The sequence below is a fragment of the Canis aureus genome, chromosome 19, assembly GCF_053574225.1.
Source record: "Canis aureus isolate CA01 chromosome 19, VMU_Caureus_v.1.0, whole genome shotgun sequence".
NCBI lineage: Eukaryota > Metazoa > Chordata > Mammalia > Carnivora > Canidae > Canis > Canis aureus.
Window position 1 is genome coordinate 56,297,386 of NC_135629.1, and position 26,587 is coordinate 56,323,972.

A 26,587-nucleotide genomic window follows, 5' to 3' on the forward strand; every position below is an offset into this window, starting at 1 on the left:
TTTAGTCATGATGGGGAGCTGAACCGAACCTGGTTTGGGCGTGCACAGGCCGAGCTCCAGCTCTGCAGGCCCGTGAGTCTTTCCCCCCGGCGCCCCGGGGAACAGGACTTGAACCTGTCAGCAGGGACCACAGGCGCATGACGTTACCCACAAGCTCAGTCGAGAGGCAGCAGCCCCTGGAGGGCGAGGGAAAGCTGTCAGGCGGCACCAGCAATTTAATCGCTAGTTCCACATAATGCAAATGGAAGATACGTGCTTTTATTTAAATAGTTCTGTAGCGCTTTGGTTTTTCTAAATTAAATTTCAAACGTATGAAGAGTCGAGACAGGCTGGACAGCCCAGCAGGACACAAGAACAGAGTGTTACGCACGTTGATGCATTCGGTGTGCCAAGCTGAGGACGGAGGCTTTCCAAGCCCCTGGGGCCTCTCGGGTGCTCAGAGTGCACGTTTGTTCTCGAACGTGAAGATCTGTCTCCTGACAGAAGATGGGGGGGCAGGTTCTCCTTGGGGTGGGGCAGAGGTGGGACAGCTGGCTCCTGGGCAGGAGAACTTTGGCTTCCTTGGGGAAGCAGAAACCAGAGGAAGGCCGTCCTGCCGCAGGGGCAGTAGCGCCGCGTCAGCCAGCGCAGCGGGGGCAGCAGAGGCGAAAGGGTGTGGTGGGGACTGCGGCGGCCAGAGGGGCAGCGGGCGGTGCGGGCTCAGGCGAGTGTTGGAGGCGAGCTCCACACCTGGATTGGTACGCAGTGTCCTTGCTTTTGAATAATGCCGCTGCCTCGGGCGACAGGGCTGACCAGTCCCGTCGTCTTGCCTAAAAAGGCCTGCAGGGCTCTGAAAGCTTTGCCCAACAGACCTGGGTCTGCAAAACTCGTCAGGAGATGTCATGCCCCTCCTCCCCAGTCCCACGGGTGCCCCGAATAACCTTCCCACCCCTGCCTCGGCCCACCTGCCGCAGGCCTGCTAAAACACACGGCCCTCCTGACAGACAAGAATCACAAATACACGCTCACACCCCGTGTGTCCATCTGCACCCTGAGCTTGAGAATCCCTGCATTCTCTGGGTGTCCCCAAAGCCAAAATCTGTTGAGGTTTGCTTTCTGAGGTCTCGTAAAAACAGTTGGCCGACTGAACGCAAATGAAATAATCTTAAAGTGGGCGTGCATCTCAGATGGCCTTACGCTGGAGCCCGGAGTCGGGGGCACACTGTCCCCTCCCCGTGGGAGTCAGGGCTGCAATTCCAACCCCACTGAGGCGTCCTTACCGATAGCAGCCACCCCAGCACTTTCCTAGGCTCCCTACACACCTTCCCTGCTGGAACCGAGTGCACCCGCTGCCCCCCTCGGCAGGTGCAGCAAGAGAAATGTGTTCCCTCTCAGTTCTGGAGGCCGGAGTCAGCCGTCAGGGTGTCAGCGGGGCTGGCTCCTGACGGCCGCTCCAGGCGTCCCTCTGGCTTCTAGAGGCTGCTGACAGTCCCGGGGGGTCCCTGGCTTGTAGACACAACCCTGCAGCGTCCCCCCCCATCTTCACACGGCCTTATCTGCGTCCGAACGCCCCCTTCTTACAAGGACCAGGGGCCCAGCTCAACTCGGCGTGGTGTTGTCTTAACTAGGTACATCTGCAACGACCCTATTTCCAAATAAGGTCACATTCAGAGATCCTGGGGGCTAGGACCTCAAAGACTGCGGGGAGATGCAGCTCACCCCCTAACACTACCTGGCTTCTGGTTCATCGTTACCCTGTCGGAAGGAACAGGCAACATCGTTAAGGTGGTTAAGTGGCGAGCGCCAGCTTTCAGAGGCATCCAGTGGCTGGAGGGGCGGGCCGGGCTCCTCCGGAATTGGGGCGGAAGGGACCTGGGGCCTTACGCCGCTGCCGCAGATCAGCATCCTCTCCGAGGGGACGTGTCCCGGGGCCTTGGCCAGGTGGGATGGGAGAAGGGAGATCCTCGAACCGCCACCACCCCCGCCCCGCAGGAAACCCGGGCCCGGGGTCATATGCTGTCGTCGTCCAGCATCCTGGTGAGGCCCTCGCAGATGCGGCGCAGGTGCGAGCGGTAGGGCTCGGCGGGCCCGTAGAGCGCGGCCAGGAAGTCGCAGTCGGCCAAGTGGCCGAACACGTGGTTGATGCGGCCGTGGGACTTGGCGGTCAGGTGCGCGCCCACGGCCTGGTGCAGCAGGTCGCGGCACTCGTGCAGCGCGGCGGCCAGCACGCGCCGGTCGAAGGTGAAGTCCACCTGGTGGAAGCTGACGGCGGTCATGGCCAGGCGGCGCGCCCTGTGGCGGAAGCGCTGCAGCAGCGCCAGCTCCTCGCCGCCCAGCTGCCCGCCGCGGAGCAGGACGCCCAGCTTCACGGCCACTTTGACCAGGTTCTTGAGCACCTTCTGGGCCTCCTTGCGGCTGCGGGTGAACTCCTTGGTGGCGCGGTACAGCTCGTCCAGCACCTCGCTGCTCGTGTCGTCGATGAACACGGCCACGGTGGCCTTGGATGCCATCTTGCTCAGGAGCTTCTTCTGGGCCTGCAGGACCAGGCTCTTGGTGCTGAAGGCGTCCATCGGCCCTGCCGGGAGGAAAGGCGCACGGGCGTCAGTCCCCACGGTCCCAGGGGCCTGCAGGGAAGCACCTGCCGGGCGCCAGGGCCGGGTGCGGGGCCCGGGCGGGGCAGGGACACGTGACTAATGCCTAATGGTGAACGGTGCAACCTGGGCAGCACGTTCTGAAGCCGACTACTTGCGGGCCCTGGCCCCAGCCCCCCAGTCCCGCCACATCGTCGCTGTGGGCTGAGGAGGGGCTCAGGGGGAGTTCTCACGGGCAGGTTCCATGCCCCCCAAGTCCAGCTTGTCATTCCCCAGCCGCCATCCTGCAGTTCAGTAGGACGGGGTCCCAGCCCCGGGGCTGTTAGTGCGGACGAGCCCCGTTACTTCCGATCCCCCGGCCTTACTCTCCCCTGGAGTTCACAGCGGACGTGGAACGGGTCAGGTGGGCAGCCGCCTGGGCCAGGGGGCCACGCGTGAGGTTTCTAGAAACACTGCTCCAGCGACGCCTCCCGATAGGGTGACACTGACCAGGGACAGCTCCCGCCCAGGAAGGGCTGGCACAGCAGGCCAGCTCTCGGGCGCCGTGACCGGGCCTCCGGCTGCGGGCTGTGTTCTCACCCGTCTCCACGGCCCGCCTGCAGAGGGCCCGGGCTCTGAAGCCGCCCCTCCGGCCTCCTTCCTGCGGTGCCCGACTGCCTCCTCGCCCGGGCATCTGGGCGCCCGCTGGCAGCTCCCGTAGTTCCCAGGACTCGGCCCCATGCCTCATTCGGGGGCCTGCAGCCTCCCTGGCAAACTCCTATTCATCCCCCAAAGCCCCGGCCCCTTAGCCCTGCCTCTTCTCGAAGTTCCATTTCCCCAGCTCGGCTTGGCTGCGACCTCCTCTAGGAGGCCATCCATGAACAACCCGACGGCGACGGGGCAGCTCCCTGGCCACGCGGCACCCAGGCACCCCCATCGCTGCCCTGCCCCATCCAGCGGGCCCCTCTCCCCACCTGGCCTGCAGCAGCCCGGCCCACAGGGGAGGCGAGGGGCCTGCTTCCTCACCTACCGTGTCCTGGAGACGTCGGGAAAGTGAACGAGGCGAGCCTGAGGCCCACCCCCCGCCCTCACCCACGGCCCCAGGCCGGTCAGCCCAGGAAGGCCACGTGGGTGCCCACCCAGCCCCCAGAGCCCCTACAAAGCCCGTCTTTGTGAGCGCTCCCACCCTGAGACCAGGCCCACCCCCGGGGCTGCCCCTTGGCCTGGCCTCAGAGGTCGGGGTGGGCACGGGGATAACGGGGCCGCCCTCCGTGCCTCCCACGTGGGCCCCCGGAGCGCGGGGGCCTGGGCCAGAGCAGGGTGCCGCTGACTCAGCACCACGCGGCAGGCCTGGGCCGGCAGCGGGTGCCCGATTCGTCATTTCCGCCAGGTAGCAGGCTGGCTGCCAGTTTGCTGAAGAAGTTACCGAGGCTCAGAGAGGCTGAGACACGTCCCCAAGGCCACACGGCGGTGGCAGCGGCCTGCCTCTGCGCGCCTGTCTGCCCTTCCCCACGTGACGCCTGCAAATCGGCTGGAGTTTTCGAGGGCCGGGAGCTGGTTCAGTGCCAGGTCCCCAGTACTTAGGGCGTGCTCCCAGATCTGGCCGCTTGGTCAAGCACCACGACTACGCCGTGCCTCAGTTTCTTCATCTGTAAAATGGGGGAAAGTCCAAACTAACTCTGTCCTAGGGCTGGAGCTTGCGGCCAACCCCAACGCCCCCCAGGCTGTGAGCTCTCCCTGGGCGAGGGGCTGGGTGGCCTGCCTGGATTTAACTTTCAGGCTGGCCACTTGGCACAAGGAGTACCTATGCCTCCCAGATGCCTTCCCACCACTCTCTCTAGAAAGTTCTATTCTGTTCCCTGCCCCAGCACCTCCCTATTACTCATCCTGTTAACTGCTCATCCAAGTGCCAGCGTCATGGTCACCTCCTCCCGGAGGCCGTCCTGGGTGTCCCAGGCTGGGCCAGCTGCCCCTTGACTCCCATGGCACCCTGGCCATGCTCCATCTTGGCCTTGCACACCTTGATCTCGCTGTTCGCCCCCTCGCCTGACGGGGAGGCCGGGGCTGGGTCTCCCTTGTTCACACGGCGCGTCCGGTGGTCAGCCCAGGGCCTGGTACACAGCAGGCGCTCCGTAAGTGCTCACTGAATGTGTGAGGGAAAGGATGTCCACAAACCTCACACACGGGAAGGAACCCCCCAGGGCCCTGGGCTCAGCCTCCCCCACTTACAGATGGACAAACAGGCTCAGAGAGGAAGCGGACCCCCCTGAGCCCGGGGCCTGCTGCCTGCCTTGGCCTCTGGGTGACCCCGGGCGGCTCTGTCCCTCTCTGGGCCTTGGCCTCCCAATCTGCAAGTCCTGGTTGAGTGTGTTGGTTCCGGAGGGGGGCCAGGCCCCCAGCAGGCCCCCCCTCCTGCGCCCAGAAGGCCAGGGGTTGGGGGGGGTGGGCGGAGGCAGCTGCAGCCTCCCCCCGGGCCTCCGCACTCCTAACCCCTCCGGCGGGCCCCAGACCTGCTAACACCTGGGCCAGCCCAGCTGCATGACCCCCACCCCCCCGACCCATTGTTCGGCCAGAAACCCCCCACCCAGGCAGGCAGACAAGGAGATGACTCCCATCCCGGGGGAGCAGGCCGCAGACGAAAATAAACCCCGGCCTTCCTTCCTTCCTGCTCACTCGCCCAGGTCAGGGCCGGCAAGCCGGGAGGTGGCCAGGCTGCGCCACGTCAGCCCTTCTGGGGCATGGCCGTCCAGGAGCCGCCGAGGGGCTCGGGTCCCCGTCCACCCAGTGCCGGAGCGTCCCACTGTCGTCAAAGCTAAAGGAGCCCGGCAGAGGGTCCAGGGCTGGGCTAGAACACTCATCCAGTCACTAGTGAGCATTTATGGAGCACCAACTGTCCCAGGCCCTGGGGACGCTGCAATGACCCAAAGAGATCCTGTCCCTGCCTTCTGGGGGGCTCCAGCCTTCTAGACCCAAGCCACCTGGTTATTATGCAATGATTTGGGTCCCAATTCATTCAATTGAATGAAATGGCATCGCAGACACCACCGTCTGCCTGCACCCATCAATTAAACACAAAATAAGAGGCGCCTGGCTGGCTCAGTGGGTAGAGCGTGTGACCCTTAATATTGGGATTGTGAGTTTAAGCCCCATGTCAGGTGTGAAGATTACTTACACCCAACGCACTTACACCCAATAAGATCTTCAGGGGCATCTGCGTGGTTCAGTCGTTGGGTGTCTGCCTTTGGCTCAGGTCATGATCCCAGGGTCCTCGGATCGAGCCCCTCGTTGGGCTCCCTGCTCAGCAGGGAGTCTGCTTCTCCCTCTCCATCTGCAGCTCCCCCCTACTCGTTCTCTCTCTCTCTCTCTCTCTCTCAAATAAAATCTTTTAAAAATATTTAAAAACAAATAAATGTATAAAGGTGGTAGTGTGAGGCAGGTTGACCAGGGAAGGGGTCTGGAACATCCCACGCTTTGCATCTTGATCTAGGTCTACACACATGTAAAAAGCCATCAAGCTAACTGGCCGTACAATTCTGTGATTACGCTAAAATCCAGCAAATTGTACACATTTTTTTTAATTGTACACTTTCATAGGGTGAATTTTATGGAATGTGAATTATATCTCGATAAAAAAATTTGAATCTTTCTCCAAAGGAGGCATAAATGGCCAACAAGCAGCTGGAAAGATGCTCAACATCACTGGCCGCTAGGGCAATGCCAGTCAACACCATAAAGGCCTTGCCTCATGCCAGGAGGGTGGCTGCTGGCCCAGCAACGGGCGTCACGAGCGCCCACCAGGCCGGGTGGAAACCGCGGCCCCAGCCCCACTGTGGGCAACGGGAAGTGGGGCAGCTGCTGTGAAAGCCAGTTTTTGGCAGCTCCTCCAACACACAGACTCACCACGTGACCCAGCGATTCCGCTCCCAGGTAGCCACCCAAAAGAGATGAGAACGCAGATCCACACAAAAACTTGTACACGCGCGTGCACGGCAGCATGGTTCATACGGCCAGACTGGAATCAACCCAGTGTCCATCAACGGTGAAGGGACAAATATAACGCCTCTGCTCCACGCACGGGCACGTCCCTCGGCCGTCAACAGGGGCGAGGCGCCACACGCCACCCTGGGGACGGACCCCGAGCCCACGACACTCAGGGAGGGACCAAACACAGGAGGCCCCACGGGTGTCAGTCCGTGCGTGTGACACGTCCAGGACGGGCTCCTCCATGGACGGGAAAGAGGCTTGTGGGGGCTGGGGGCTGGGGGAGGGGATGTGACACCTGATGGGGTGGGGTTGCTTTTTAGGGAGAGGGAACGTTCTGGAAGTTGAATACTTTAAAGCGGTGAATTCTATGGTATGTGGGTCATATGTCATCAAGCTGAACACTCACTATGTATACATTAAGTATAGATATTTTAGGGGTGCCTGGGTGGCTCAGCAGTTGAGCATCTGCCTTCGGCCCAGGGCGTGACCCCAGGGTCCCGGGATCGAGTCCCACATCAGGTTCCCCGCAGGGGGCCTGCTTCTCCCTTTGCCTGTGCCTCTGCCTTTCCCTCTGTATCCCTCATGAATAAATACATAAAATATTTTAATAAAAAATATATTTTTATACCCCCATGCCCTTTATGTTTTATGCCTCATTTTTTTATGCCTTGCATTTACAATGCTCAACAAATTTAACATTTGAAAAATCAGGATTTGGCCCAAACTGTAGGACAAACAGAAATAAAAGGATCACGCAGGGTGGGATTCGCGAATCACTGCTACCTGGCCCGGCACATAGTGGGTGCCTGATAACGGATGGTTGGCCAGAAAGAACTTCCCACCTTAGCAGCTCGCGCCCACCGCACGAGGATAGAGTGCATCTCGCAGAGGTCGCACGTGCGGCGCCGCCGCAGTGAGCAAGCAGCTGCAATTCCTATCACAAAGGGCCACCTTTGCCTCAACTTACCCAGGACTTGCATTTCTGGAACAGTCACTGAATATTCAAACCGTGCAAAACCCTGCTCAACAGTTTGTTTCCGGTGGCACATCAGGAAGTGGTGGGGTCAGGGGCTACCCCAGGCTCATGGCTGGATGCCTAGTGTCCCCACTCCCTGCCCCCGACGCCGGGACATCCTGTTGTCACCGCGAGCAGAGAGAGAGCCCTCCAGATTTCCAGAGCAGCCCCCTAAGAGGCGTCTTCCTTGCTGGCAGGAGGAGACACCAGAAACCAGTGAACACAAAAAACAGGACAGTTTCAGGGAGAGATGAGGGCCAAGGGTGGGGGGTGACAGCCAGGGACAGCAGGGGACCTTGGCTGGGACAGTCAGGAAGGCCTCACTGAGGTGGAGCTGCCGGAGCTGGGACAGGAAGGACGAGGCCTGGGGGAAAGGTGAGTGAGGCAGAGGAAACAGCTGGTGCAAAGGCCCTGGGGCAGGACTGCGCCTGGTGTGTTAGGGGAGCAGCGAGAGAGTGAAGGCCACTGTCCCTGTCCTCCTGCAGCCCTGACATCTCCCCACAGGGGCCCCAGGCAGGCCCCACGCCCTTGGGGACAACTCTCCCATCTGAGAATTGGGTGCCCAGGTACAGAGTCCTTGGCCCTGCTAGCTTGTGCCCTGACCCTCCCCAGGACTGTGGAGCCCAGTGCACACCTCCCCTGCCAACCCCACTTCACCTTTTGGGACCAGGAACTTTGTCCTTGTCCCCATTTGGCCCCTCCAGCTCCCAAACACCCTGGCAGCTGCCCTCTGCGCTGTCCCGGCATCCTCCACCCGTGGGGGCAAAGCCGGGAGGCAGGGCCATCCCCGGGCCTCCCCCGAGAGGTGAGGGGTACGCAGCAGGAAAGGTCCACCCCGCCCTGTGGACCCTGTTCTTTCCAGTCCCTTCGGCCCCCAAACCCAGCAGCCGGTCCAAGCTCTCCGGGGTGACGGTGGCGACCCGTCCTCCAGGCCGGCAGTGGCTCAGTGGGCTCCCGCACTCAGGGTGCTCTGCGGGGGTCGGGAGCAGGGGGCTCGCTCCGAGGGGCTCCCCGACACCCCACATCACTCACTCCCGGTCCCCTCCCGCTCACCCTGTTTGTGACAGTCCCCTGTGTGGCCCATTGGTGCAGGACGTAGGTTCCAATGCCAGGCCCGGGGTGCACAGTACCCAGCCCTGCGCCGGCGGCCGAGCCTGGCTGCGTGACTGCTGAGTGACTAACCGATTCCCGAGCGCACTCGGCGGCCCGGGCCCGGGAGGGGGAGGCCCTGGCGGTGGGGGTGGGAGACCCCCCTGCCCCCCATCCCACGGGAGCCCAGCGCCTGCAACCGCTCCCAGCCCTGGTCCTCGCACCTTCCCAGGACACCGTCCCGCGGGAGGCCCCCCAACCCACACATTCCTGGTTCTCCACACCAGCTCGGGGGTGACAGCAATCGGGGGGGGGGGCAGGAAATCCTGCTCCCCGGGGTCCTCAGCCCCCAGGGCCCCGTCAGTGCCGCATCCCGCTCCCCACGAGCCCAATCGGCCTATAAACCGCCCGCTCTCCAGAGAAAAGCAAACAGACGCTGACACGCACATCCGCGTGTTTACACGCACATCCGCGTGTTTATCCTGAGCTCCAGGGGGTGTGCCACCCAATTTGCAAACATAAGAAGCCACCCAGACCCTCTGGGGCAGATGCCACCCAGGCCACCGATTCTCGCAAGGTGCCCGCGGGGAGTCTTGCCGTCTCCCCGCGACGCCGCCAGCCTGGAACAGACGGGGCGGACACCGGGCGGCTCATGGGGCCCCCAGAATATTTGCTCTCGGGCCCTTCCTAGAAAAAGTTGGCCAACGCCTGGGCCAGATGCTCAGCAGAATAAACGAGGCCCGGATGCGCAGCGGTGGCCCGGCCCCGGCGGGAAGGCCCCCAGCGCCCCGGCCAGCGCAGCCTTCCGCGTGGATGTCAGCGGAGGCTGCGGGGACAGCCAGGGGACAGCCGCCCACCCTTCCCACCAAACACGCGACGGGCGAAAACGACCTCGGGAGCACAGATCGTAGTAAAACATGGCAGGGAAAGGGGAAAGCTAGGATTTTTGACCATTCATGACCTTTTGTTTTCTTCCGAGTCTTATCAGCGTGTGATTCACGTGCCATAAAATGTGGCTTTTCAAAGTGTACAGCCCAGTGGCCTCTCAACACTCAGACTGTGCAACCCTCACCATTGTCCAGTTCTAGGCTGTTCTGTCTCCCCAGAAGCAACCCCATCCCACAGCAGCAGCCCCCTCCCCCGGCCCCCCCAGGCCCCCTCCCCGTCCATGCAGGAGCCCGTCCCGGACGTGTCCCACCCGGGGACTCACACGCCCTGGGGCCTCTCCTGTCTGCTCCCCGCCACCCCCCCCAGCGTCGTGGGCTAGGGCTCCATCCCTGGGGCGACATGTGTGGGCTCCTCGCTCCTTTTTATGGCCAAATAATAGTCTATATCCTCATTTTAAATATAACCTAAGCTCATAGCCTGTCATCTGTAATCATGGCTGTTCATCAACCCGCCCGGAAAGTTCCTGACAAGGCAGCGGTGGCTCCGCGAGGCCGAGCAGCTGCAGCAGCCCTGGGGCGTCCTCCGAGGCAGCCCGTCCCCACCGCATGAATTCTTCATGTCCCACACAAAGGGTGTCAATAATTGATGCACCAGCTCAGCAGGGCCGGGACCGCCACTCCATCTCACCTCTCCGAACCCTGGCCGCGGTGGCCCGGGGTGGCCTCAGGGGCCCCAGGCCTCTGGCCACCAGCAAACGCCCCCACGGGATACCCCCTGCCGACACCGGGGCCTCCCCTGCATCCCATTTTCATTAACCACTGCTGGGACCTCGCAGTCGGTGCCCGATTTGGATGTGGTGAAAGGAAGAGAGGAACCTGCTTGTCTGAGGGGCTTGGGGGCACCAGTGGGTCTCAAACTGGGTTCTCCAGAGCCCTGGGGGGGCCGCCCCAAGGACGAGCAGGGTCTGGCCACCTGTCTCAGAGTTGGGACAGTCACCTATGGTCAGACTTCCTTCCACTGAAGCGGGGCTTGGGGGCCAAGCGTGAATGTTGGGGGAGCACAGCCCACGGAAAAGGCTCAGGCCAAGCAGAAGATGTTTAGCAGCAAGTGGAGGAGGCTTCGGGGTCCCGCGGCAGGAACGCAGCCCCTCGGTGAGCCCCAGCTGCACCCATCGCTCCCCTCTCCCCTACCTGAGTCCTCCTAGTCCCTCCCCCACACACCTGGGCCCTCCCTTCCGGGCTCCTGCTCTCACACTTCCCTATCCGTCCTCCCCGAAGAAGCCATCAGGGGGCGCCAGTGAGCACCTGCGGCAGGACCCAGGTCTTCAGCCCCCAGTTCTTCACCACTCCCCTTTCTGGGGTAAAAGCCCAAATTCTTCCCATTGCCCACAGGATCTTACACGACCTGCCCCGCACCCTCTTCCCCTCACTCCTTCGGTTCCAATCACATGGGCCTCCTCACTATTCCTCCAAAACTCCAGGTGCCGCCCCCCTCCCCGGCCTGCCTCAGGGCCTTGGCACCAGCTGTGTCTTCTGACTGGAAGACCCTTCCCTTCAGGTCTCCACATGGCTGTTTTTTTCTTGTCTTGCAGGCCTCAGCTCAAATGTCACCTCCTCAGGAGTCCCTCCCAGATGCCCCAGGCTAACTTCCACATCCATCTGTCTCTCCGTCACCTTCACGCCATTACAATTAAGCAGAATGATGTTCCTGCACGAACACCTATGTTTCCTGCCCATTGGACAGAAGTGGAAAATGAGGCCCAGAGAACGGAGTCTTAGAGGATCCCAAGGTCTTGGCCAGAGGAGCTTCCAGGAAAGCTCAGGTGGGGGATCTCAGGGAGCTGTCTCACGGTGGGAGGTGGGGGTGAGGGGTCCCCAGGGGAGGTGCACGTGCTGCTTATCTCTAGGACCCTCCCCCACCTCCCTAACACCTGGGGCTGTACCCAGACAAGCCTCAGCCATTATTCAGCATCTGCCTCTGGGCGGGGACATTTCCCCCACAACAGCTGGAGCTTTGTCCTCAGGCACCCTCTCCCGGCCCCTTGGACAGACAGGGACGCTGAAGCCTCTCAAACCCACCACATCAGATCACCAAGCAACCGAAAGGCCCCAGTTGTACCCAGGCCTCAAATGAGGGAACAGGTCCTGAGGGCATCTGACCTGCCCAAGACCACACCACAGGAGGGGACACCACAGAGCCCCCAGTCTGCACCTGTCTGACTCATCTATTTGCTTAGGGACCTCCCACCCTCATCAGAGCAGGGCTCAAGCCCCCCACTACCACCGTTGCCCCACCCCCAGGGGTCTGGGCACTCACCCACTAGCAGCATCCCAGGCCACAAGGCCTGCCAAGGGGGAGAAGCAGAGCCCAGGTGTTTGCGTGGCTGGGGCGACAACTCTTTGTTCTGGTTTCCATAGGCACAGCGTCCCTGGGCCGGCCCCTCTCCGCTCCTCCCAGCCACCCAGCCCTTGCCTGGCAGGCCGTGGCCCAGCCCATCTAGCAACTGGTTATGCTTTAAAGTTGGTGCCCACGGACCTGGCGTGGCAGTGGAGTCCCTGGGGCAGGACCATGTCTGGCGCGTTGGGGGAGGTGGAGGTTGGTAGGACTGGAGCAGAGTGAGGGAGGGGGAGAGAGGGACAGCCAGGAGGAGACAGGCAGGGCCAACATTCTTGCACTTAACTTGGAAACAGCCCTCTCCCCCCACCCACCCCCTCAGGAGTTATGTCCCTTCCCATTCAGGAAAGGGACATGAGGGACACCTGGGTGGCTCAGCGGTTGAGCATCTACCTTTGGCTCAAGGCATCGATCCTAGGGTCTGGGATTGATTCCCATAACGGGCTCCTGGTGGGGAGCCTGCTTCCCCCTCTGCCTGTGTCTCTGCCTCTCTCAGTCTTTCATGAATTAAAAAAAAAAAAAAAAAAAAAAAAGGAAAGGAAAAGGACATGAGGCTCAGAGAATCCAATGACTTGTTTTGGATAGCCCGGGAGTGGGGGAGCAGGAGCTGATCTGATTCCAGGGTCTGAACTCCCCAACCACTAGGCTGAACTGCCCTCCCTCCACCATGGCCCCCCAGGGTGTCCGAGTCCCCCAGCTGGACTCAGATATGCTGGGGAAGCAAGCCCAGAGGCCTGTTTGCAGCTGGGGCTGTCCCTCCTCCTGGAGAGCCCCCAGGACAGAGGACGTCCTGATGCGTGCAGATCTGGGTCAGGTCACCTGCCAATTACCTCGGCAGCTACAGTCCCAATTCACAGACGACAACACTGAGGCCAAGGCTTCAGGCCACCGGGGAGCTCCCAGGTGGCCAGTCTGGGTGGGCCTGGCGGTGGCGCTTCCTGCAGCCTGGACCAGCCAGAAGCCACACACATCCCCGTGACCACACCTCTGGCCAGGCTGCCCACCACCTGGAATGCCCTCCTGACTCTGGCAGAAGGCCCCAGCACCTGGCACCCTGCACGGTGAAAGGGGCAGAGTCCATGAGTCCCCGTGGGGATGGGGGCACGCTGGTCCCAGAACACAGCCGCACGCTCGGGAGGGCAGTTCAGACCCAATCTGCCGTCCCCTAAGCCAAGAGCAAGAGAGTGCCGGGGACACGGAGGGAAACACGCAGGATTACGGACGGGCAGGGGCGCGGGGGCACGGGGCAGGCAGGCAGGGCGTCCAGGTGGCCCCCGAGGCGCGCCCAGGTGGACGGCGCCCCGGCATCGCCCCCTCACCTGCTCTCCGCGGCCTGTCCGTCGGTCCGACCGTCGAGGCTCCGTCCAGCCGCCTCCGAGGGGCCGTTGCGGCGGCCGCGGGACTCGCGCGGGAGGACAGAGCAGGGACCGGACGGGGCGGGGCGGGGCGGGAAGCTCGGCCACGCCCCCTCGTCGCCCCGCCCCGGCGCGGCCCCGCCCCCTCCGCCCCGCCCCCGCGGAAAGGTTGCAGAGGGGCCGGCGGAGGGGGGCGGGCCGCGGGCGTGGAATCAGCCAATGGCAGGGCGGGCGGCGTACGAAGAGGCCAATGGGAGCACGCCATCGGGAGGGGGCGGGGCCTGGGGCGGGGCCAAAGTCTCGGGGGATTCCTCCGGCATGGTGAACCCGGCCGGATGCGCTGTTGAGCGGGGCAGAGGGGGGCGTGAGCGAAAGAAAGGAGAGGAAGGAGATCCAGAATCAAAAACAGAGACCCGGTGTGGAGGGGGCAGGGAGAAAGAGGCTAGAGAGCCCAAAGGAAAAACAGACCAACTCTGGCTCTGGGCAAGCCCCTTTGCTCCCTCCGGGACTCAGTTTACCCACCTGCGTAAGCTGAAGCGTGTTTCTTAAAGTACAACCCGGAGGAACCCTTTGTATCAGAATCACCTGAGAGCCCTTTAGAAAATCCTGTAGCCCCAGATGGGCTGAATCTGACCCAAGGTTGAAGACAAATCTTCCTGGGCTCAGGTAAATTCTCAGGTGAGATTTGAGACAGTCGCTGGGTGGACGGATCCTGGAAGCCCCACCAGAGGACTCCCAGATCCAGACTCGATTTCCGTGGGAATGAGCCAGCAGAACACGCAGGAGCCAGAGAGTGAGGTGGCTGGGCCAGCTGGGGCCCCCCCAGGAGGATGCAGCTGTGAGTCCTGGGAACTGGGCCCAGGAGCGGCTCCCAGCTCCCCTGCTGCTCGGTTTCCTCCCTGCAGCCCGGCTCTGGGTCCCAGTTCCAGCCAGGGCCAGGGGAGGCCAGAGCAGGCCAGACAACAAGTGTTTGTGGAGTTCCTGCTGTGTGCACACGGGGCACACACAAGCCTGCCACGGGGTTTTGCTCGTGAGGCAAAAATAAATGAAACGTGTCTTTATCCCATTTTGGAGAGGGAAACTGAGGCCCAGGGAGGGCCAGTGACATGCCCAAGGGCACACAGACACACGGGGCAGGGCCAGGATTCAAGCCCAGGTGTGCTGGTCCCACCTCCTCTTGCCCTCAGCCAGGTCCTGCCCTCTCCCGGGTCCAGGGCTGTGTATCCTCTGCGCTATTGGCATCCAGATCCTGCTGTGGGGCCTTCCTGGGCCCTGCAGGGTGCTGAGCAGCCTCCCTGGCCCCCACCCATAGGACGCCAGCAGCAGCACCACCACCTCCCTGCAGGTCCCAACAATTAAAAATGTCTCTAATTCAGGGCACTTGGGGGGCTCAGTGGTTGAGCCTGTGGTGTTGGCTCTGGTCATGATCCCGGGGTCCTGGGATCAAGTCCCGGATCAGGCTCCTCGCCGGGAGCCTGCTTCTCCCTCTGCCTGTGTCTCTGCCTCTCTCTCTCTCTCTCTGTGACTATCATAAAAAAAAAAAAAAAAAAAAAAAGTCTCTAATCATTGCCAAGTGTCCCCTAGGGGGCAGAATCACCCCGTTGAGACCCGCTGTTAGCGATCCGTCGCTTCTTGCCTCTGCGCCAGACGGTGAAGACCCCTTCTTTGGGTCCGCGTGGTAGCTAATGAGACCACAGAGGTAGAGCAAACTGTTTTTAGCATCTCATCAAACCACAGCAAATTGCTTCTATGAGTCCAGGGTGGGTGTGGGTGGAGTGTGACCAAGGTGGGTTCAAACCCAGCTTTTTCATGATCTCTCCGCGTGTGTTCGCCCCTCTAAGCATCAGTTGTCTGCATTTGTGGCATGGGGTTAGGAAGGCCTACGGGTCCGCAAATGAGGACAAATAAAGCGCCCACAGGGATGCCAAGAAACCAGATCGCTTGTACATCGTCGGTGGGATTGTAAAAAAGTGCAGCCACTGTGGAAAAGTTCAGTGGATCCTAAAAAAGCGAAATGACCCTGTGACCCAGCAATTCCCCTCCTAGGTATCTACCTGAAGAAGCTGAAAGCCGGCACTGGAACAGATATTTGCACAGTGTCCAAGGCAGCACTACTCTCAGCAGCCAAAAGGTGGGGAACAACCCAAATGTCCATCAACAGACGAACAGATACACAAAAGTGGCATATTATTACACTGGAATATTATCAGCCATAGAAGGAAGTTCTGGTTCATCCGTGTGGATGAACTCTGAAAACATAAGTTTAAGATGCCAGTCGTAAGAGGACAAGTGCTGTTTGATTCCACTTTCTTGAGGGATCTAGAACAGGGGAATCCATAGAGGCAGAAAGTAGAATAGAGGTGACCAGGGGGGCAGCCCGGGTGGCTCAGCGGTTTAGCACCGCCTTCAGTCCAGGGCATGATCCTGGAGTCCTGGGTTCGAGTCCCGCATGGAGCTCCCTGCAGGGAGCCTGCTGCTCCCTCTGCCTGTGTCTCTGCCTCTCTTTTTCTCTGTGTCTCTCATGAATAAATACATAAAATCTTAAAAAAAAAAAGAGGTGACCAGGGGCCCCGGGGAGAGGATGGTTAGTGTTTAATGCAGAGTTGTGTTGGGGATGATGGAGAATTTCTGGAGATGGATGATGAGGATGGTTGCAACAGTGTTAGTGTGCTTAATGACCCTGAATTGTACACCAAGAAATGGTTATAACGGTAAACTTTGTTATATATTTACCACAATTTTAGGAAATGAATAATGTAATATACCAAAACCGCTGAATTGTAGGTGCAAATGTAGTGTATGTGTAGTGTATGAATTACATGTTTTTTTTTTATAAAGCTGGGTTTATTTTATTTTTAATTTTTTTTAAGGTAGGCTTCATGCCCAGCACGGAGCCCAGTGAGGGCAAACCCACAACCCTGAGATCAAGACCTGAGCTGAGACCAAGAGTCAGAGGCTTAACTAGCTGAGCCACCGAAGCGTCCCTTTAAATTTTTTTTTTAATTTTATTTTGGGGCAGCCCGGGTGGCCCAGCGGTTTAGCGCCGCCTTCAGCTCGGGGTGTGACCCTGGAGACCCCGGATCGAGTCCCACGTCTGGCTCCCTGCATGGAGCCTGTGTCTCTCTATGTCTGTCATGAATAAATAAATGAAATCTTTAAAAAAAAAGATTTTATTTTAAATTTTTTAAATTTTTATTTATTTATGATAGTCACAGAGAGAGAGAGAAAGAGGCAGAGACACAGGCAGAGGGAGAAGCAGGCTCCATGCACCGGGAGCTCGATGTGGGACTCAATCCTGGGTCTCCAGGATCGCGCCCTGGGCCAAAGGCAGGCGCCAAACCACTGCGCCACCCAGGGATCCCCAGATTTCATTTTAAATTAACCTCTAGGGACGCCGGGTGGTTCAGTGGTTGAGCATCTGCCTTGGGTTCAGGTTGTGATCCTGGGGTCTCCAGATCGAGTCCTGCATCGAGCTCCCTGCATGGAGCCTGCTTCTCCCTCTGCCTGAGTCTCTGCCTCCCGCTCTATCATGAATAAATAAATAAAATCTTTAAAAAAGTAACCTCCACACCCAACGTGGGACTCAAACTCACAACCCTGAGATCAAGAGTTGCACCCTCTCCCCACTGAACCCGCGGGTGCGGGGTCGCGGCTGCGCGGGTTCCGGCCGCTGCCGGCAGGGGGCGTGCTCTGCGCGTGCTCCGCGGCCGCGGTTCCTCCGCTTTCCCGGGGATGGGTGGCGGGGGCTCGTGACCTCTGACATCTCATGCAGGAGCAGGGTGCTAGGTCTAAGTCACCTACCGGCATCGAGCGTCACCTGCAGCCCGAGACCAAGCCCCGCACCCCTCTGGGCTGTGCGACCCAGAACAAACGACCCACTTGTCTGGGCGCCTGCCTGGCGTCTGCGCGATGGGCCCAGGTGGCGGGGCGTGGGGTGAGTGGGGGCAGCGAGCCTCCTCCAGGAAGCCCTCCAGGCCCGCCCCGCCGCGGCTTCCCCACCACCTCTGGGCGCCTCGGGAGACCGGACGCGGGGGCCAGAAGCCCCCCCACACCGTCAGCCCCGGGTAAAGCTCCCACGGGCCGCGGTCCACCTGCGCCCCCCGCCCGCCTGCCGCGCTCTAGCCCCGCACAGGCCCCCCACGGGGGTGGCAGGCCCGGGAGCCACGCGGGGAGGGGGCGGACCCGGCCCGGGCCCCCAGCGCGGGAGCAGGCAGGTGGGGCGGGAGGAGCGACAGCAGCTTGGGTTCTCGGCCCGCGCCTCCCCCGCCCCAACAGCGCAGCGGAGGATGCACGAGCGTCGCGCTCGCAGACGCCGGCCGCCCGCGTGTGGGAGGCGCGCGGGGGCGGGGACCCCCCGCAGGTGCGCTCAGGTGCGTGCAGGTGCGTGCAGGTGCGCACAGGTGCGGGCGGGTCCCGAGGGCGTGGCCTGAGCCGCAGCTCCTTCTGCGGCTCCTGGAGCCTCCGCGCATCATCTGGAAGATGGGGGCAGTCGCAGCAACAGATTCAGAGGTTTGCAAAACTCAGCAGAGCCCTGGCACCTGTGCCTCCACGGACCGCCTCCACAGCGACAGGGCTGTGTGGGGAGCACAAGCCCAGGCTGGTCCCTTGACCCCACTGGAAATCCAGGGAGACTTCCAGGGGGAGGTGACAACTGACCTGAGACTTTTTAAAAAGATTTTATTTATTCATGAGAGAGAGAGAGAGGCAGAGACACAGGCCAAGGGAGAAGCAGGCTCCCTGCAGGGACCCCCAATGTGGGACTCGATCCCAGGACAGGGGAGCACACCCTGAGCTGAAGGCTGACGCTCAACCACTGAGCCACCCAGGCATCCCAGAAGGGCCCTTTTTATTCCTGGCTTATTCTTGGCAGACCATGGGTCCTCTCTGAGCCTCTGTTCCCACATCTGTAAATCAGACCCATGATACCTATCTTTTGGGGCGGGTGCAAAAATTGGCAGAGAGGATGCAGGAAAATCCTTAACCCGCTGTGAGTGCCCACCCTGAGGACCAGCTATTATTATTTGGGGGAAGGGTCTTCCTCTGGCCCACCGCTCCCAGGCTGTGAGAAGGAGCATAAGGACATTGTGGAAAGGACGGACGTGTGGATGGAGGGAAGGTGCTCCAGAAAGGGAAGCCGCCGAACAAGTGTGCAGAGGTTGGGAATTTCCGGACGCCGACAGGAAACTGTGTGTCCTGATCAGACCACAGGGACCCTCAGGACAGCAAAGGCTGGGTATAAAAATCCAGCCTTCATTTTGAGGGCAGTGGGGAGCCATGGAGGGTATTAGAGCCCGAGAGAGATTAGGGTATTGGGAAATTCCTCTAGTAGCCAGCAGTGGGCAACACTGGAGCTGGGAGGCCAGGGAGGAAGGGGTGTAGGGAAAGAGGGGGTACCCCGTGAAGCCTGTCCCAGTGGCACTCCCTAGGGTGGGGTAGCCTTGTCTCTCCAGGCAGATCCCCTCAGGCCACCTGCTTCCCCACAGGGCCGTGTCACTGCACCACCCCCAAGGAGCTGCCTTCCCGCCCCCCCACCCCGGATCCAGAGGGACTCAGGGAGAGCCTGAGACACTGCTGAGGTCGCTCAGATGGGAGCTCGCTCCAAAGCCTGCAATGCCCCCCCCCTCCGCCCACAAAGCGTTCTCCTTGGTCCTCAAGGCGCTGCCACACCTCGGCTCCCCCAGCCCTTCGCCCCACCTCGCACACCTCAGTTTAGGGGCCCGATGGCTGCTCCGAGGAGGAGCCAGTTCTGCTCCTGAGCCACACGCAGCAGCACCGGTTTGGGCTCCGCCGAGGCTCCATCTGTCTCTCAGCCCGTTTCTTCTCCCAGCCCCCGGCCTCCGTGTCCCTCCCACCTGAGCTGAGGGCAATCGGGGACCAGCTGGGGCAGCCCGTGCAGGCCTGTGCCATGACCTGCAGCGCGTCACCAGGTGTCCGTGGGAGCCCCCACAGAGACTTCCGGGGCTGGCCTCTCCCACCCGGGGCACTCCCACCCCGCCCCCGGGCCGTCACGTGTTCCACATAGGAATTTACTGAGCTTCGTGCCAAGTGCCCAGTGGCCACCGGGGCCCAGCTGGGAGCAAACTGCCCCTTCGTGCAGCCGAGTCTGGGGTGGGGGGGCACGAAGCAGGGCCGAGGCAATCATTTACAAGTTATAATGATGCAGCCCGGAGAGGCAGCGAGGGCTCGGGCGTGCAGGGCCCCGTGCTGGACCCTGGGACAGAGGAAAGGGCCCTGGTGGGCAGGCGGGAGGCATCCCGACGCGTCCGGAGTTTTAATCCATCATATGGTCCCCAGGGTTGGCTTCTTGGTTGGGACAGATACGGTGGTTGTGTAAGGTTCTGACATTAGGAGAAGCTGGGTGAGGAGTCGAGAGCTGGCTTTTTGTGACTTTTCTGTAAATCTAAAATCGCCCCCAAAGAGGGAGAAAGGTGAAGAACTGGGAATTGTGAGTGCTTTTAACAGGGGGAGCCGATTGGGACGCCTGGGTGGCTCACTGGTTGAGTGTCTGCCTTTGGCTCAGGTCGTGATCCCGGGGTCTAGGGATCAAGTCCTGTATCGGGCTCCCTGCATGGAGCCTGCTTCTGCCTCTGCCCATGTCTCTGCCTCTCTCTCTCTCTCTCTCTCTCTCTGTGTCTCTCATGAATAAATACATAAAATCTTAAAAAAAAACAGGGGGAGCCGACGTGGTTGGGGATGAGGAGGTGGGTGTTCAGGAAAGGCAGCATTAAAGCTGAGAGTCATCAGCTGTGTGGGCTTCAGTGAGGTGAGGTGAAGCAGGAGGAGAGTTCCAGATGGGGAAACAGCATGTGCAAAGGTCCTGCGGTGAGGCAGACCATGGTGTATGCAACGGAAGGAAGGATAATGTGGCGGGAGCCCTTTCCATGGCGGGTGGGGGTCTGCAGCCTCCTGGGGTCGGGTGTTCCTCTTGGGCTGAGGGACAGAGGCCTGGGTGAAGGAAGCCAGAGAGGTGGGGGTGGGTGGCACCAGAGTGGGGTAGAAAACACGTTCTTGATGCTCAGGGAAAGCTGTCCCTGGCAGTTTCCCTTTATTCCAAGTCCTTTCAATGCCAGGTGCTCCTCTGGGACCTCCAGACCCTGCCCCCCAAGCCCCTGCCCCGGGTAGTCGATGCCCCGGCCCTTTGGTTGTTAAATACATTAATCATCTCTGCGACAGGGCGGTTACGAGGCTGGATGTGGCCTATGTGTCCCCGTGCGTGTGCCCTCGGGCGGCTGGCATGCATGTGCCCACGTCTGAGCTGTGCTTCCAAGCGGCCTCCCGCGCACGGCTGTTGGGGGGCGGGGGGTGCTCAGGCCTCTGCCACGTGGGCACCTCCACAGGCTGCTCGAGCGTCCTTCCAGCACGGTGGCCGGCCTTCCCCCGCGTGGGCGATGAGCGGGACAGGGAGCGGGAGAGCAAGGAGGAGGCCGGTGCCTGCACGTTTCCACCTCGAAGTCACCCACTGTCGCTTCTGCCGTTTTCTGTTGGGAATGAGTCACTCAGCCCAGCCCCGCATGAGAGAGGAGGGGAGTCAGACGTCACTTCTCGAAGGAGGGGGGGGTCCGCAGAATTTGTGGGCGTGTTTTAAAACCACCACAACCAGGATGCCCAGGCGGCTCAGTGGTTGAGCACCTGCCTTGGGCTTGGGGCGTGACCCCAGGGTCCGGGGATCGAATCCCACCTCGGGCTCCCCGCAGGGAGCCTGCTTCTCCCTCTGCCCGTGTCTCTGCCTCTCTCTCTGTGTCTCTCAGGAATAAATAAATAAAATCTAAAAAAAACAAAAACAAAAAAACACCACAACCTCCTGGATGAGGTATTTGCAGCCCTGACTTGCCTTGGGGGCTGCTGAGCCCCGGGAGGGGAGCGGAAAACCACGAGGGAAGGCAAGGCAGCCAGGACGTGGCATGTCGTTCGCCGGTGGGGCAGCTGCCACCGAGGACTCTTGGGGCTCATCATTTGTGCTGAGGACCCCCCAGGAGGGGATGGGGTGGCCTGCGCCCCAGCACTGCTCCAGCCCAAGGGCGAGGGAGCTGGGGGTTCCTCCAACCCTCGAGCAGATGAGCGGAGGGCTGCTCCCGGGAACGTGGGCTCCAGGCAGGGAGCGCGCCCGAGGCAGAGCCCTGTGGGGGTTGGCGAGAGCCTCAGAGATGGGGGCCCCCACCCCTCCCCGGAGCACCTGCCGCGGCACGTGACTCTGCGTGAGCCCGGGGGAGCCAGCCCTGCGACTTGAGACAGAACTACAGGAAAGGAGGCCGGAGATGGGCAACACCAGCTGGGATGTGCTCAGGGCCGGTCTGACCGGCGGGTGCTCTCGCCCCAGAAGCCAGCGGGGGCCCGCGGAGCTGAGTTCTGATGGAGACCGAGAGTGGGTTCCCAGGCTCTTTGATCAAGCTGTGCCTGAAGTCCCCAGACTTCCAGCTTCTGGTTCTGTGGCTTGAGCAAGGACACCTCCACAGCACCTTGCAGCACGCGTGCAGGGGTTATGTGTGTGGAGCGCAGGGGCTGCTCCGAGTCAGGAAAGAAGCTCCATAGCTTCACACGGAATTATTATTTTTTAAAGATTTATTTATTCACGAGAGACACAGAGAGGCAGAGACACAGGCGGAGGGAGAAGCAGGTTCCATGCAGGGAGCCTGATGTGGGACTCGATCCCCAGACCCTGGTGTCACACCCTGAGCCCAAGGCAGGTGCTCAACCGCTGGGCCACCCGGGGATCCCCCTTCACACAGAATTAAAAAAAAAAAAACCTTAAGATTGTGGTTCTTAATCAGTTTTATGCCCCAACCGCGCCCCCCCCCCCCCGCCAGCCCTCTGAGTGCCCAGCTTTGTGCTGGGAGATCAGGGACCCAGGGACCTCATCCTCCAGAGCTGGGCCTCAGGTCTTGGGGAAACGGAGCTCTACACAGATGCTCAGAGCACAGGGAGTTCCCAGAGCTCAGGGAGCAGAAGGGAGAAAGAGTTTACCTGGGAGGGTCCCAGTAAAGCAAGCTACATGGAGGAGGGACCCTGGGTTTTGATGGTTGAATGGGAGGTTTCCCAGGAAGAAGTAGTCTGGCAACGAGAAGGAGAGTGTTTCAGGAAGAGGGAATATACTACGGCAAAGGCTCAGAGGTATGAAAACAGCAACTGGTGGGCAGGTGAGAGATGGAATTTGAGTCGGAGGATCCAGAGGGACTGTGAAGATTGGGACCTGAGTCTTTTTTTTTTTTTTAAGATTTTATTTATTTATTCCTGAGAGACACACACAGTCAGAGACACAGGCAGAGGGAGAAGCAGGCTCCCTGTGGGGAGCCCGCTGGAGGACTCGATCCCAGGACTTCGGGGTCACGCCCTGAGCCAAAAGGAGACAGTCAGCTGCTGAGCCCCCCAGACATCCCAGGACCCGAGCCTTAATCCCAACACAAAAGGCAGCCACCAAGGAGTTCCAGTGGATGTCGAGCCCGACTATGAACCCTAATCACTTACTTATTCCATCAGTAAGACTTTCCTGGATGGGTTCAAATCCCCGCTCTGCAGGTGACCTGCTGTGTTCCTCTAGACAAATGGCTTGTACTCTCTGAGCCTCAACGTCGTCTTCAGTAAAACGAGCACCTAGTGGGGCTGCCGCTGTGAACCAGGCACCCCCGGGATGATTTTCTTGGGTAATCCGCCCAATGGCTCGGAGCAGTCCCAGCCGGGGGGGGGGGGGGGGGGGGGGGGGGGGGGGGGGCTCTCCTCCAGGGGGTCCGAGCCTTCCAGAACTTCTCTCTCACATCTTCGCTCACCTTTGTCGGGGCTGCACCTACCCCCGCCACGCTTCCTTACCTCTTTGCACAGAGAACCATTCACTCCCCGGGGGTTCACCTGAGGGGGCGACTGCTAAGGAGACTTGAGAAAGCAGAGCCCAGGAAAGACTCCTCCAGAGTCACAAAGGCAGTGAGGGTCTGAGCCAAAATACAGACCCACGCCTGCCTGACTCCCTGTCCGGCTCAGCACTTTCCTTTGCCCTTTGGGCACTTCTGCTGTCCTTTCTGGCTACCTTTCCCTCTCATAGCTTGGTCTGTCACCCTCTCTGGGGCCCCGCTATCCCCCCCCTGCCAGGTCCTCCCAACAGCCTCAGGCAAAACCCCCGAAGGGTCAAGGCAATCTGGGAGGGCTTCCTGCAGGAGGGAGCTCCTGGGCAGCACGAGCTGCGCTGGGGATGGCATCCGACAGCCTGTGAGGGGTGACGTTCCCATCGTTTGCTCATCCTCACCTCTCCCAGAGGCCCAGGGCACAGGTGGGAAGTCTATTTCTGTGGCTGTCCTCACACCCACCCCTCTAAGTGACTTCATCGGGGCCTGAGCTGGGGGTGCAGCTGACCTCATCCTCCCACCTTGGGGCGGGTGTGTGAGCAGAGCCCTGACACCATAAAGCCAGAATCTAGGGCAGCGGGCACCATCACGTGTGATCTCAGAGTCCCTGCCGAGGCCCCTGGAGGGAGGCGTTGGGAGATCCTTCTTTACCAGAGAAGAAAGCTGAGCCCACAGAGAGGGAATTTCCTCGCCTGGGGACACACAGCGAGTGAGACACAGAGCCGGGACTGGTCTCCCCTCAACCATGGCCCTCCCCTTCAGGCTACTGAGCCTCCGAGTCAGGTCCTGTTCTCCTCTGCCCAAGGCCCTCCAGAGCTCCCACCTCCCTGGGAATAAAAGCCCCAATCCACCCTGTGGTCCCCAAGGCCCTGCCCCGTCCCATCTCTGCCCTCCCCACCTCCCTCTCTCTCCTCCTCCCTCAATCTGCTCCAGCCACGGGTCTCCCCACTGTCTCTCCATCCTGGCAGGTGGGTTCTGCCCCAGGGCCTTTGCACGAGCTTATTGCATGGATATCATCACAGAGCATCATCCTCTCATTAGCTGAGGGTGAGGAGGTTGGGGGAGACTCGTGCTCAAAGATTGGTGAGGGGGTGGGGAGTTTGGAATACACGCAGCTCCCCTCCTCTCCTCTCCTCCTGGAGAAAGATCTTTAGTCCACCAGTGGCTGGTGGTCATGGGAAGCCCTTCCTTTTCCCGGAGTCTGTGTCCCCAGCTGTAAAACGGACAGATCACTTGTCCCAATCCTGTGTCGATGGCTTCTTCCCTTTTACATTTCCCTATAGCCACGATTGTTTAATTAACATTTTCCTTGAACCCCACTCACATCTGGAACATGAATACATGCATTGGTTTTTAAAAGCCTTTTTTTTTTCTTTTTGAACCACGGAGATGGGAGGAAAACCAGCCTCCTTGTCGTAGATGGGAGCTCACTGAAAATACAATTTTTAAAATTTATTTAATTTTTTAATTTTAATTTTTTGATGGAAATACAATTTAATCTGAATCTGGCTGGTTGCGGCGGGCTGCAGACACGGGTCCTGTGGCCGGTGGCGGGGTCGGCAGGTGGGAGAGGGGTCACAGCTTCCCCCCATCCCCACCCCCACAGGAGACTTGAGAAGGATGGAAATGACGTTTAAGGGGCGTCTTCGCAGATGGACCTTGAGGTTATTTCATGCCCCGCTGAGCAGCCTCGAAGTTGCCCTTCGTGCGACCAGGCGCGTGTGGCACTGTGGGCAAGGCTTGCCGCCAGTGTCCAGGGCCGGGCGCCGAGCTGTCACCCTCCCAGGCCGAGCCTCGCTGACAGCCAACCACAGACACTGCGCTCTGCCGGTTGTGTTTCCTGTCCCTACAATCTGTGCTGCACGAAGGCCAGAACCACTGCCTTGCTCCCCGCTGTGTCTCCAATGCTCAGAGCAGCTTGGCATACAGGAGGCGCTCAATAAGTGTTTGAAGCTTGAATGAATGCATCCGTGTCCAGGTCTCCTTGTAGCCTCCCCCTCGGAGTCCTAATCCCCTGAAGCTTTGGCGGCTAAAGGGCCTCTGCAGATGGGATCGAATGAGGAGCCCGGAGCGGGGGAGGCGAGGGTGGATCCCCCGGGCAGCATGAGGGTTGTTACCGGAGGGAGGTGGGAGCACCAGAGTCTGAGAAGAACCGATCACGGAAGCAAAGTCCAAGGGGTGCAGGAAGCTTCTAGAAGCTGGAAAGAGCAAGGAAATGGGCTCTCCTGTGCAGTCTCCAGAAGGAGGGCCATCCTGCGGACGCCTAGACCGCCCCTGGGAGCGCGGGCCGGAACCCCGGGGAAGAGAAGTGTCAGGACCCCACAGAGCCACATCGCAGCCCAATGCCCACTCGGCAGCGTCTGCTCCATGGGTGCCCACTGTGCACCTGCACTGTCCTGGGCACCGAGGGTACAGCAGGGCGGAAAGACAGACCAAAAAGTCCCCTGCCCTCATGGGGACAATACACTATCTAATAAAGCACATAATGAAATGGCAGGTGATAAGGTCCCTGACCAAAGGAGAAGCCACTTACCGGAGGGGCAGGATGTGGTCACAGAGTTGAGCCGAGGGTGCAGTAGGTGAAGCGTCTGGTTCTTGATTTTTGACTCGGGTCGTGCATGAATCTCAGGGTCGGGAGGTTGAGCCCTGGCAACGGGCCCCACGCTCAGCGTGGAGTCTGCTTAGGGAGTCTCTGCCCCTCCCCCGCTCACCCGTACTCTAAATAAATTAGTAAAATCTTAATTTTTTTAAAAAAGATTTATTTATTTACTCATGAGAGACACAGAGAGAGGCAGAGACACAGGCAGAGGGAGAAGCAGGCTCCCCGTTTGGAGTCCAATGTGGGACTCGATCCCGGGGCCCCCGGGGTCACGCCCTGAGCCAAAGGCAGCTGTTCAACCGCTGAGCCACTCAGGTGTTCCAATGAGTAAAATATTTAAAGAGCATTTTTTTTTTTTTGAGGAGGAAAAAAGCTACTTGCAGAATTCTATACACCACGTGAGTACACGAACCAACACGCGTTTTTTTTTTTTTTAACACGCGTTTTTAATGCATGAAATAACCCTCGCTTTGAGGGCCTAAGGGTGCGCACACATGAAGGTGGGGCTCAAATTGAGACACCCCCCCCCCCTTAGTTCTAAGGTTTTAATTGGCTCCTTTCTAAGGTGAAAAGGACCTGCAGCAACCAGGGCAGGCCTTAACCCTTCATCTTCCGTCTTGGCTAGGAGACACACAGGTGTCTGCTAAATTCATCTTTACACGTCAGTTTTATTTTTTTCTCCCAAATTAAAAATACATTATTATAATGAAGAGAGAAAATTGTGGACGATTTAAATAGCTGGGGGCAGAAGTGGGAGGGTGTGTCGGGCAAAGGGGCTGGCTTCAGTGAAGACCTGCTGGCAGCAGTGAGCATGGCCTTGTGGGGGAGGAGGAAGCCTGGAAACTTCTACCCGGTGGTGGCACATTTCCGATCACGACCCCAGC

At 60.0% G+C, this 26,587-nt stretch overlaps 1 protein-coding gene across 4 annotated transcripts; it reads right to left on the reverse strand.

Moving 5' to 3' along the window:
* Positions 1-236: 236 nt before the first annotated feature.
* Positions 237-13,377, reverse strand: TNFAIP8L1 (TNF alpha induced protein 8 like 1). 4 transcript variants are annotated; one of them, XM_077860390.1, is made up of 2 exons: positions 13,239-13,377; positions 237-2,554 (listed from the first exon to the last, which is right to left on the reverse strand). In XM_077860390.1, the coding sequence occupies exon 2, from the start codon at positions 2,547-2,549 to the stop codon at positions 1,989-1,991; it is 561 nt and encodes a 186-aa protein (XP_077716516.1). In that variant the 5' UTR covers positions 2,550-2,554; positions 13,239-13,377; the 3' UTR covers positions 237-1,988. The 4 variants fall into 4 exon arrangements, with proteins under 4 accessions (XP_077716516.1, XP_077716518.1, XP_077716515.1 ...); XM_077860392.1 differs by lacking the exon at positions 13,239-13,377 and adding an exon at positions 4,570-4,769; XM_077860389.1 differs by lacking the exon at positions 13,239-13,377 and adding an exon at positions 3,576-3,890.
* Positions 13,378-26,587: the final 13,210 nt, after the last annotated feature.